The sequence below is a fragment of the Crinia signifera genome, chromosome 6 (genome assembly GCF_055691185.1).
Source record: "Crinia signifera chromosome 6, ASM5569118v1, whole genome shotgun sequence".
Taxonomy (NCBI): domain Eukaryota; kingdom Metazoa; phylum Chordata; class Amphibia; order Anura; family Myobatrachidae; genus Crinia; species Crinia signifera.
The window spans coordinates 159,650,626-159,662,670 of record NC_139222.1 but is presented as its reverse complement, the minus strand read 5'-3'; the positions used below and the strand labels follow the sequence as shown (position 1 = coordinate 159,662,670).

General features: G+C 42.7%; 1 protein-coding gene and 1 long non-coding RNA gene across 4 annotated transcripts in view; one reads left to right on the top strand and one right to left on the bottom strand.

Moving 5' to 3' along the window:
• The window catches only part of LOC146008481 (uncharacterized), a 54,987-nt gene extending 52,008 nt beyond the window's left edge, over nt 1-2,979 (bottom strand). The window contains exon 1 of one of the 2 annotated variants that reach the window (XR_014444514.1): nt 2,841-2,979. This is a non-coding gene — a long non-coding RNA (uncharacterized LOC146008481). The remainder of the gene's footprint in view (nt 1-2,840) is intronic. The other variant, XR_014444515.1, reaches the window with a different exon arrangement.
• The window catches only part of LOC146008480 (uncharacterized), a 68,269-nt gene continuing 59,177 nt past the window's right edge, over nt 2,954-12,045 (top strand). For both annotated transcript variants that reach the window (XM_083147819.1, XM_083147818.1), the window contains exons 1-4: nt 2,954-3,095; nt 7,034-7,094; nt 10,405-10,490; nt 11,192-11,332. In XM_083147819.1, coding sequence (XP_083003945.1) covers nt 10,482-10,490; nt 11,192-11,332 — 150 coding nt within the window. In that variant the 5' untranslated portion in view covers nt 2,954-3,095; nt 7,034-7,094; nt 10,405-10,481. The remainder of the gene's footprint in view (nt 3,096-7,033; nt 7,095-10,404; nt 10,491-11,191; nt 11,333-12,045) is intronic.

Below are 12,045 nucleotides of genomic sequence, written 5' to 3'. Positions count from 1 at the left end.
TCCATCAATAGTAGTAGAAAGTCAATGGGCGGTCCATCATAGGTACTGCTTTTTTGTAAGGCTTCCCGACACGCTGGTAGTCCCAATGAGTGGGGAATGTTTGTATATAGACTTGCTACGTCCAGGGTAACAAGTAATGCTCCTTCTGGTATCTGTTGTATAGCTTGTATTTTTCGCAGAAAGTCACTGGTGTCGGCGATGAAACTCTTGATGTCTCTGACAACCGGTTGCAAGTAGAAATCTACCAGTTGTGATAGAGGCTGGCATAAGGACCCCCGTGCCGAAATGATCGGCCTTCCCGGTGGCGTGGTAAGCGATTTATGCACTTTCGGGAGGGTGTACAAGAAAGGTATCCGCGAGTGGGGTTGTGTAAGGAATTTAGTTGTTTCCTCACTGATAATATAGTTAGATTTCCCCAGCAGGATGATTTGATCAATGGATTGCTTAAACTTCCAGGTAGGGTCTGAATCCAGATGCTCATAGCAAGCCGTGTCTGACAACTGAGACATAGCCTCTGTTACATAGTATGCTCTGTTCAGGAGGACTATCCCACCCCCCTTGTCTGCTGGTCTAATAATCAGATCAACATCATCCGCGAGTGTCTTGGTGGCCAATTTCTCATCCTTAGAGATGTTGTGGAAGGAGATTTTTTGTTTCTCAATGAAGGCATTTGTGTCTCTTTTAAGGACCCTATTGAAGGTACTGATCAAAGCGTTAGTGGATGGCAGATCAAAAGGTGCTCTTGCATCTCAAAGCAGGTTTAGCTTGTGTTGGACTCATGGCTGAGTCTTTTATCGTAGGATGTTTAATGAAGTGGTCCCTCAGGGGAAGCTGTCTGCCAAGGAGGAACATGTCCACTTGCCATTGGAATAAATTTTGAGTGAGGGTTGGAACAAATGACAGTCCACGATTAAGTAATGTAGTTTCTACTAGAGTCAGTACGTGATTGGATAGGTTGAAGACCACTGTCCCACAGCCTACTTCTGGGGTCTTCCTCTTCTTCCTTTTTCTCCCACCCCTGCGGGTGGGTAGTAGAGGTTTTTTGGCGGGCGTCTGTTTCTTTCACCTCGCGCCAGGTAATTAGTAGGTTGGTTATCCGATGCAGCGGTTTCAGAGTCGCTGACTGAAGTTTGTGACTGTTTCGATGTCTGTATATTGTGCCGGGGGTCGCCTTCCTCCCCCCCTACGTTACTGTAGACGGAATCGTTTGGGTTCAATCCTGGAGAACCACGGATACACTCTGCTTTCTTTGTAGTCTTGTTTGACTTGCTTGTATTTCTGCTTCTTAAACTTCAAGAGGTTGGTTTTAAACGCCTCTAGTTCTTTCTCAAGTTTAGCAAGAAGGCTGCAGTCAGGTGATTCCAGTCCTTTGTAGGGTTCGGAGCTCTGCACCTCGGCGATTTCAGCTTTTATTGACTCCAAGTTTGCTCTATTACAAGCAGCATTAAGTCATGGGAGCATTTATTTAGTATATTGCACCACTTACTACAAAAATCGTTGTTGTGCCTGCCTAATGTTGGTTGATTATAAAGTCTAAAGCCTCGAGGGATAAGTGCTTCTTTATAATATTGGGACAGAGCCTGTCCATGGAGTGACAGCTCTATCTCCCCTTTCCTCAGTTTCAGCAAGTCATCATAGTTTTCCTCAGGAGTGTCCCTGTTGAATGTTAGGTCATCTGTATCTGCGAAAAGAATTCTTTCAGCATCTGCAGTACTGAAATGTAGAGTAGCTGCAGTCTCGCTGGGACAAGCTTGCGACATTGGTATCCAGAGTAACCAAGGTTTCCAGTGAACGCTTGGTGACTGTACCGCAATGTGCAAATAGAGTGAAAAAAGTCAAATATTAGAGTAGAAACAATGGATATAAAAGGTGCTCAATCCTGATATAAAAGGATAGGTTCGCAGGATGGCACTCTATTCAAATGTAAAATAACTCCGGTGCCAGGACCATATAAATTTTGAGCAGAAAGCACTTACACCCCTCTTGTTGGAGAAGGATAGAGACCGGCACAAGGATGATAGTTGAAGAAGGAAAACGTTTATTGTATAATCATATTGCACAAAATGACAGCTGTACACCTGACAGCCGGTTCAACTGCATGCTCGCAGTTTTCATCAGAGGTGAAGCACAGAGGATTGGAGCCAGTTTAAATAGCATACATATTGCGCCAAAAGTTATGTTAATGAGGTTAACCAGACCTCCACTGACGTTAGCAACTCGTCAGCAAGAGTGAGTGACAGCGGGAGGGGAGGCGCGGGTCTCAAGTGCGTCATGGGGTAACCCCGGAATCTCAGCATAGCGCCGGCTCCGGGATTCCCCTGTGCGGCGGCTGTCATATGAAGTACAGCCGCGCCGCTGGTGAACCCGGCAGCGTGTGGCGACTATGCGTGAATGGGGTGGTGGGGACTGATATGACACCTCACAGTAGTGTGGTGTAACGGGCGTCTGGACCTCCAGAACCTGGGTGGCAATGTGAGTGGAGAGCTGGTTGTCGACACGGGCACTTGTAGACATAGTATAACACAAAACAATGAGTGCTCTGTGCTTCACCTCTGATGAAAACTGCGAGCATGCAGTTGAAACGGCTGTCAGGTGTACAGCTGTCATTTTGTGCAATATGATTGTACAATAAACATTTTCCTTCTTCAACTATCATCCGTGTGCCAGTCTTTCTCCAACAAGAGGGGGGTAAGTGATAGATGGCACAGGCTGGCACTCCAGGGACTTTTCAAGTAATGCAAAACATTTATTGTGCAGACATGGTGTTATCGACGTTTCAAAGCCACTTGGGCTTTTTCATCAGGATACACAATCAACAGAGATAATGGTGATACACTTACCTATATAGTGTGTCTAGTGGAAAAACAGCAGTGTTCAGCGGCGTGCACGCCGTGCTGCCGGGGCGCTCATGGATTGCGTCATCTTCCCCTGTCTCCCGGCGCAAGGCCTCATGGTTATTGTAGTCACAGGCAGAGCGGCTCTCAGTGAGCGCAGCATAGCGTCCAGTAACTAAGGTGAAGCTGCTTGCTGTGTGCGCGTCCAGGGTCCCTTCCTCCGGCAGGCTGAATCTAATAGGAAGATACAAATAAACATACGTAGGTGCCAACGTTAGTGCAATTCTTAAGGGAGAATCTAACTATCTCCATTAGTGTAAATACAGTGTCTATTAGATTTAAAAAGATTAAGGGTAAAAAGAAGGATAGTAAATATTAAAAACACGGTCATGAAATCCATATAATATTATCATGGTTATAATAGGATCTACAGCATGTACTATACTATTGCTGGATCAACTGGCATATCTACACCTATGTTTATAAGCAGCAATTGAGTAACAGTTTTTCGTTTAACCCCTTTGGAGCCACAGTGTCCAGCAGATAAATCCATCTGGTTTCCCGTTGTAACAGGGTTTTAGCCCTGTCGCCCCCTCGGATGGGCATCGGGATATGATCTATGATTCGGTATTGTATCTATGGGGCGATGCCCCATAGAAGCCTATGGGCTTCTACCGCGACCCACCGCAGCCCCGCACTGACCCCCCCTCACCTGTGTTCGGGCAGCACAGAGGTGTGCTGCCCGGACCTGTGACCTTCTCCTCCCTGCACTGTGATCCTCTTCGGGGTGCGGGGAGGAGGAGAGCCTGGTGCAGCAGCAGCACCGGGTAAAGGAGGGAGGGGGGAGCCGCCGGGACCTGCCGAGACCCGCTGACTCTCACCGCAAAGGACAACTCTTAACGCAAGAGCTGTCCTTTGCCATAATTATTTATTTATAAACAGTTTCTTATATAGCGCAGCATATTCCGTAGCGCTTTACAAAGGAGACAGTGATACAACAAACAGGGTATTTAGAGACAGTCAAAAGTTAGGAGGGCCCTGCTTGCAAGCTTACAATCTATAGGGAAATAGATAAGGATAGATACTGTATTCTTTATTGCATTGATTCCACCAGAATGCAAGGTTCTGTGACTGGTTCTGGAATTTGATAAGCTTGCCTGAAGAGATGAGTTTTCAGGGAACGCTTATAGGTTTGGAGACTGGAGGAGAGTCTTATTGTGCTTGGGATGGCATTCCACAGAGTGGGTGCAGACCGAAGAAAGTCCTGCAGTCGGGAATGGGAGCGAGTAATGAGTGTGGATGAGAGACGCAGATTTTGGGAGGAGCATAGAGGTCGTGTTGGAAGATATTTTGAGATAAGAGAAAATATGATAGGTATGATGGTGTAGTTTGGGTTTATGGCTTTGTGTGTAAGTACAATAATTTTGTATTGAGTACGGTAGAATACAGGTAGTAACCAATGATATGTTAGAGCATATGCAATAATTATGCAGGCGATGGGCGGCCAAGGGGGCGGAGCTGGGCTGCGGATGTTAGAACATCCCGCACTTACCCTGTAGCATTAAATGTTAGCTTCATTTCCAAACACTTCTGCTCTAAAACAGAGAGAATGCTGTTTTAGATGATAGTATATAATAACATTTATTAAACATATTTCCTTATGTATTTAGATAAATTGTTGGAACAGTGCTATGTTTTATCCACACCATTACTGTTCTTTTTTAAATAATTGTTGCTTATTATTAATCATATCTTTATTATCATTATTAATATTTATAAATGTGCATTAGCACTGCATATGCTGCAGTGCTATACATTTGGGAACAAACATTGTAATAAAGCAAAACTGGGTATTCAAAATAGACAACTCTCTAAGAGGTTTGCGGGGGACATGATAGAAACTTTCAAACATCAAGTGTTTTAACAAGGTACAGATGGGAGACATTCTTCACAGGAAGAGGAGCAACAGAACATGAGAAGATGCACTGAAAGTAGTGGGAGGAAGATTCAGGGGGGAAATTTGAGGAAAATGACTTCACAGAAAGGGTAGTAGATACAGTAAGTGGAATAACCCCCCATCAGAGGTGGTAGAGGAAAATACAGTAGAGCAATTTAAACATGCTTCGGATCGGCATATTGATATCCTTACAAAAAAATAAGGATCAAATATGGTTTGAGGTAACATGTTTAAAAAAGGGGCAGACTAGATGGGCCAAGTGGTTCTTATCTGCCGTCAAATTCTATGTTTCTACGTTTATATGTAAGAGGTCTCCTCCCTCAATCTTACAATCTTCAAGGAAAGCAGGATTTGTTTTTGTTATACTGATTAGACGACAATTTTTAAGGTACAGTAACTGCATCTAATACTACCAGATAGGTTGGCCAATCCCGGGATCGGCATCCCGGGATTGGCCAAATCCCGTGATTTGCCCCAGAAACAGAGTTTCCAATCCCAGGATTAGACTGCGCATGCAGTCTATTGCCAGGCAGCGCCTGAGCACTTGTTCAAACGCTGTCCGACTCTTCCCTATGCCCGGCCTTTGGTTCTGTGCATTAGGCAGCTGCCTAACGCTGCCTAATGGTAGAGACAGGCCTGCTTAGAGCTACTCGGACTAGTGATTTGAACCTTGTGCATGTACTATAAGATACAGTTGCTGATAAGGTCCCGAGGGTTAGGCTTATGCATTCCTAAATTCCTTGGTAAGAGGAAATCAATGTTACTTACAGTACATAATAGACCTTTGGGGTGTATTATGGTTTTGCATAAATAAAAGTAAACATTGACCAAAATAGCCACCCATAATTAAATTAAGTAACGAGCAATAATAAAGAACCTTAACACATGTCAGCAGGTAACAGAGGTCAGCAAACATTAGCTCCATCCTGACACTAGAATAATACATACAGTAGTCATAGAAAGATTGTGTAGTGTTGTTGACACTTTAGGCCTAATACATGTTAGTACGCATTGGCTATTGTTCACGCAGTGGAGGGGTTCTCAGCAGACTGTGCATGTGTGGAGGGGCCGCTGCAATCTGGCTCACAGTAAGGACCTTAATTGAAGTGTGATTGACAGGAAGGTACTGTTTGGAGAGGTAACGAGGATTGGTGGGAAAAAAAGGAGGTATACCATGGTCATTATGGGGCATGCATCTGCATTCAGCTGCTATCATGTTCGCAGAGAAACATTGTGCCTGCATCATTACAGTTGTGTTTAGTCTGCATAGCCATAGACCTACTGTACTCTTAGCTTTGCGGTTTCTTATTTTGTGTATAGGCTATGAATGTGTGCAATTGTGAATGACAATATGTAGACAGGATGCACTAAATAATAAACCTGTGAGAAAATATAGTAATGAGATTAAATACTTATCCTTATTACTTATACTGATCTTTGTTGTTTCTGGTGGTCACGTGGCGCTTCTTAATTTTTCTCCCATGTATTGTAGTAAGCTTATATGAAATGAAATAAAATACCTCTATGTATCATACATGTGTAATGAACTGTATCGTACAGATGTTTTTACAATAGAGTGGATTTTTTTCTCCAGTAAATACTGGTTTCTTTTTGTTATGTAAGATGTATCACATACCTCACTTACATATATATGGTAATAACTGGGGGTAAGTACATCAATGTAGCTTTAATGATGCATAAACTGTTCGCCAAAGATTCATACCTTTCTTACATAAAACAGGAGTAGGACAACCACATCATGGTATCTTTAGTTAAAGATGTGTGCCGATTGTTAGTGTTTATAATGTAGTTCTTTTCACATTCACATTTCTTTCAAACTCATTTATTCTATACTTTGCGATAAAAGTATTTAACATAAACAAATAATCATACAAGATTCTAAGTATATTGGGTCATACTGTACCTTTCCTCCAGGGTCCTGTGATAATGGAAGTCCCTCCTGTAGATGACCTACCTCCTAGACCCCTCCTGTAGATGACCTACGTCCTGCCTAGGCTTTTCGAGAAAAGCTCTTTTTATGATAGAGAGCTTTTCTAGAAACTCATTGACAGGAGGAACGGTCATCTGTAGTTTTGTTTAACTTGTCATAGACCACAATAGCAAACTATTATTTTTTTTTTACACAACATTCAAACTAAATATTTTATGTACAAGATGATACTAGTATGTCTCATTTGTGGTGTTTTATGGTGTAAGTAACTAACTTGATTTTATTTTGTAGGTAAAAATTATTCTTGAAATAGTTTTAAATAAACTAAATGCAGTGAATAGTGCTTCATCAGGTAAGAATACTTACTCACCTTGTAGCTGTTTTGCAGTGTGATGTATCTTCTCTATTATAACAACAAAAGAAAGAATTAATAGCTCATTTTGAGTGGGGGGATCCAATTAGTTGCAATAATGCGACCCATGATCACAGATGAAGTGAATGCTCTTATAGCCTGGGAAAAAAATGCTTAGCACAGGTATGCGCGCTCCTATTTTTTAACGGATGTCCTGTGATGTGATCATCAGTAAAAAGTGCAGATAAAAACAGGAATGTAGCAATGTCAGCATGTACATTGGGTCCATTAAAGGCGCTTTCAAAAACCTTGCAAACAACTCCAATCAATCCCACCTACAAGTCTTAAAACAGTCATCCCCAATAATACCTGTCCCATACCTTATAGTGTTCATTCTAGCACCCTCTATCTTTGAAAACCCATGCAGTTCCTCTTCTCTGCCTGGGGTGTTGCTGTCTGCTGTAGTGCTTCTAGCACTGTCTGGTCTGTATATCAGCACTGATATGCAAACCAGACCTGTGCTAGAAACACCACAGCAGACAGCGACACCCCAGGCACCTTATACCCACATCTCCATGACGTCACACTTTTTTCACCTCAAAACTGATTATCTCGTAACTGGATAATTAAAAATAATGAAAACTTCAAGGTGCCTAATTAGTCATTAACAGGGGGAGGGGGGTAACAAAGGGGTTCTGAACTGTCCCAAGATTTCAACCAAAAAATATAGATTTTGCCCAACTTTCCACCAGCTCAGAGCATGTGAAGAGAAATTTGTAACAAATCCTATGGAGAAGTATCACATACAAGCAATTGGGTAGCTGAAGTAAGCGGGTTGCAATAAAAGCCACATGTTTATGTGTTTCTGTGAAAACGAGTTATCGCAGCTATTTGGATACCCCACTTTGTGAATCAAATAATTTATAAAACAAGGTGATGGGAAAAGCCATATTTTAGTATTGACAATTTAAGAAATCTCTGTTTAATTGCTATGAAACCAGACCAACATTAACAGATGCAAAAACACATTCATATAAATCATAAAATATTTATTATTGTTATATCCAGTTAAATAGCCATATCTGTATCTCATTCATTATAAACTTTTATAAATATCATTCAATAGATAAAATTACACCAGAAAAGAGGTACAGTACATTAGCTTACTTATTAAGTATTCTTAATATAGAGTGACATAGGATATCCTTAATTCTATCCAGACTGTAGTCTGTGTAATTAGGATAATGTCCCCATATTTAGGAGAGTGTACATATAGATGTAGGACTAGATGCAGTTTTTAGAGCAATGGGTGTTGTGTGCCCTGTCTCCACACAACACCCATTGCTCTAGACCAGTATTTTTCAACCACTGAGCCGTGTAACACTAGTGTGCCTTAGGCAGTGGCGTAGCTCCGTTTTGGGCGCCCCTCCGCCGCCACCCTGCCAAGCACCCCCCCCCCTCGCCGCCCTGCCAAGCATCCGCCCCACTGCCCATGCAAACCCCCCCCCCATCTCACGCAGCCTTACCTATCTCGCTGGTCCCGGCGGCTCCGTTCTTCTGCTGAGGACCACCACAAAATGGCCGCCCCCATTCAGCAGACAGTTTCAGAGAACTGTGTGCTATATGAGGGCGGCCATTTTGTGGTGGTCCTCAGCAGAAGAACGTAGCTGCTGGGACCAGCGAGATAGGTAAGTCTGCGGGGGATTGGGGGGGTGTAACTATAGCACTGCAGCCCCCGGCGCCCCCACATGCACAGTGCCCCCCCGCTGTGGCGGGGGCTGCGGTGCTATAGTTACGCCGCTGGCTTTAGGCTGTTCTCAAGTGTGCCCCCAGATCAGAGATGCCCAAACCAGTTTACAGCCACCACCAGTTCAACTGTTATTTACTGGTCTCTTTTCATGTAAAGGGCCAATATATTTATTTTTGTTGCCTGTGGGGACCAGTGTGATTGTTTTTCATATGGGGGCCAATAGATTTGTTTTTTTTTTCCTGTGGGGGCCAATGTGCTTTGCCCTGTGGGGATCTCATGGTGTGCCTTGGCAATTTTAAAATCTTATTTAGTGTGCAGCAAGGTAAAAAAAAGGTTGAAAATCACTGCTCTAGACTGTGCATCTATATATGTTTCTACTGGCATATTAAATACTCTGCTGGGCATAATAAGTACAATTCATATATATTTTTAGATATCGCCTGATAACTGGGTTGTGTGGTTAACGTATCTAAGTATTGAAAAAGAGCAGGATTCTCAGCAGACAACAATCTAGAACAGAAGAGGACTTCCAACAATATAATACAGTTGCAGAACATCTTATTACATCACTTGATGTGTTCCCAGGACCATAGGGCATTTCAAATGAAGTAGAAATTATAACATTAAGACAGAAAGCATTGGGACCCAACCAGTGGTAACTCCAGAAGTGGGGCGGCCACTGTTGGGTAAATTAATTATGGTAACCAAGTCTGTTAAGTCCAGTGTCGGCTCTAGAGGTGGGGCTGCAGCACAGTTCAAAATGCAAATAGAGGGGCCACACCAACTGCCATTCCAATCTGACTCACTGGCAGTTGGTGTTGCACCCCCATCAGAGGCAAAGGACCGCTGGACTACCAGTATCCACTAGGGATGGCCATCGACCAATGGTTCTTCCAGAGGTGGGACTGCAGGATAGTTTAAAGTTTAAACAGGGGAGCAACACCAACTGCCACTGAGTTAGTTTGGAGTAGCAGTCTGTGGCAGTTAGTGTGGCTCCCTTATTTGACTTTTGAACTGTGCCACAGCCCCCATCTCTAGAGCTGCCACTGGACCCAACTGACTTGGTTACCATAATTCATTCATGCAAGATGTTCTAATTGAGAATTTTGGTTAGTTTCTTATATAAATATTACCCCTTGAGGGGGGGGGGGGATAATGAGCTAATAACAATGTAAGACAAATATTTATATACAAAATCACTATAATCACTATAATTCTATAGTTGCTATTTAGCTTCAAATCAAAGAACAGACACTGCATACCTCCCAACATGACCCATGCCAGGAGGGACAAACTCACCTGTGTGGAACAGTTTTACCAATAAGAAAGGTGTTTCAGCACAGTTGATGGCAATCATATATTAGGAGGAAAGTCCAGGAATAGAGCATTGTGTCCCTCCAGGAGAGGGTCATGTTGGGAGGTATGACACAGTACAGATACAACTGTTGAATTGTATTTTATATTGTATTGATATCGTATTTTGATATAATTTGTACCATGAAAAAGAATACCCATTTATAATATATTGTGCTTAAACTTCTGTTTCTATGTATTATACAGCAGTGTTTGCGGTTGGTAACAAATTGGGTGCCATTGGAGTCACAGCCTTAAAACAAACCGCTACACATCTCATAGCTATGCTTAGCGTAAGTTTACCTTTATATAAATTACATTTCTTTTTTATTATCTCCTTATTAAATAGACACCTTTGTCTGATTAGTTCCTCTATTTTATTTGTTGGCAAGATTGATAATAAGAAAACATTGCAGAATGGGAATTCTGAGTTTAAAAAAAAAAATTCTTAATTTGCATTCTTTTCAATTAAGCTGTATGTAGAAAATTATATTACTACAGTATATATCATTGGAGTAGTTTCATTGTTAACCGACGCCTCCTTTACAGGTAACATTCTATACCAGTGGTTTCCAACCCTGGTCCTCAAGTACCCCAACAGTGCACGTTTTCCAGGTCACCCGGCAGGTGCACTCATTATTCAGGCACATTTGAAAAGATCCACAGGTGGAGCTAATTATAGCACTTGTGATTCTGTGTGGAGACCTGCAAAACGTGCACTGTTGGGGGTACTTGAGGACCAGGGTTGGGAACCACTGTTCTATACAGATGAGGTTGGCGGGGGCAATTTTGATCTGAAGAACAACAATAAAAATATTCTATCTCTCTCACCATAGATTTGTTTTATAACAGTTAAGCACTCAGACAATCATTTATTGCCTAAAATGGAGCAATGTGACTTTAACTGTGATAAGAACAGACCAATATAATAGAGTGTCTTATCTATTTGTCTTACTGTATGAATGGTAATAATTTATCATAAACTTTGTTCTAGATTACCATCGGTGGAGCCACTATACCAATGGCTGAACCAACAACATATCCGGGGGGATGTGTCAACTGCTTCTCATTCCATCAAAACAATATTAATAACATTTTAGCGCTTCTTAATTTGGCCAAACTATCTGCAGTAATGGTAATAAACATGTGATGCTGTTTATATTTATATGTTTCTGTGAATGGCCAAGCTCATAGAAGTTTATGATTTTTTTGACTGAATCATTCTCTCTGTCACTTTCTTACACCCTATACCTGGAATCTGACACATTATGTTAGCCTCATATTTGCAAGCAAGAAAAAGCAACTTCTGCCTAATCTTGTCCCATTTTATAATCACCAACCAGTTGCTGATTGCTAAAAATCCACTCGTAACATGCAAATAAAGAAAAGGAACCAACAACGGTTAGGCGGGATGCGGTCAAGATCCTGGCGGTCTGAATCCCGGCAGTTGAAATACCAATGCCGGGATCCCGACCGCCACAATCCGAAAAAAGTCGGCCGGACTTAAGTGACTGGCCACACATAGGCACTCCATTATTTGAGCCACCCCCCCAGCACACAGGGGGCTTACCTAGGCTCAATAGATGGCTGTCGGCAAGCCTCTCCCTTTGCGGACTGCTCTCATCCTCCAGCGGGTCCCGGCATCTTCAGCGGCACCTCTCCCTGATGTCCACTGCTGTTTTCAACCACAGGAGTGTTCACTGCAGCCATCCATCCTCAGGTCTCCCTCTGTCAGTGGCTCCCAGTGTCTTCAATGTAGCGGGCAGCCTGGAAGCTATACCTACAGCCCGTCGCCATCTTCACTTATCTCCCGGGGATGGCGGCAGGTCCCAGCATCCCTCCACCACT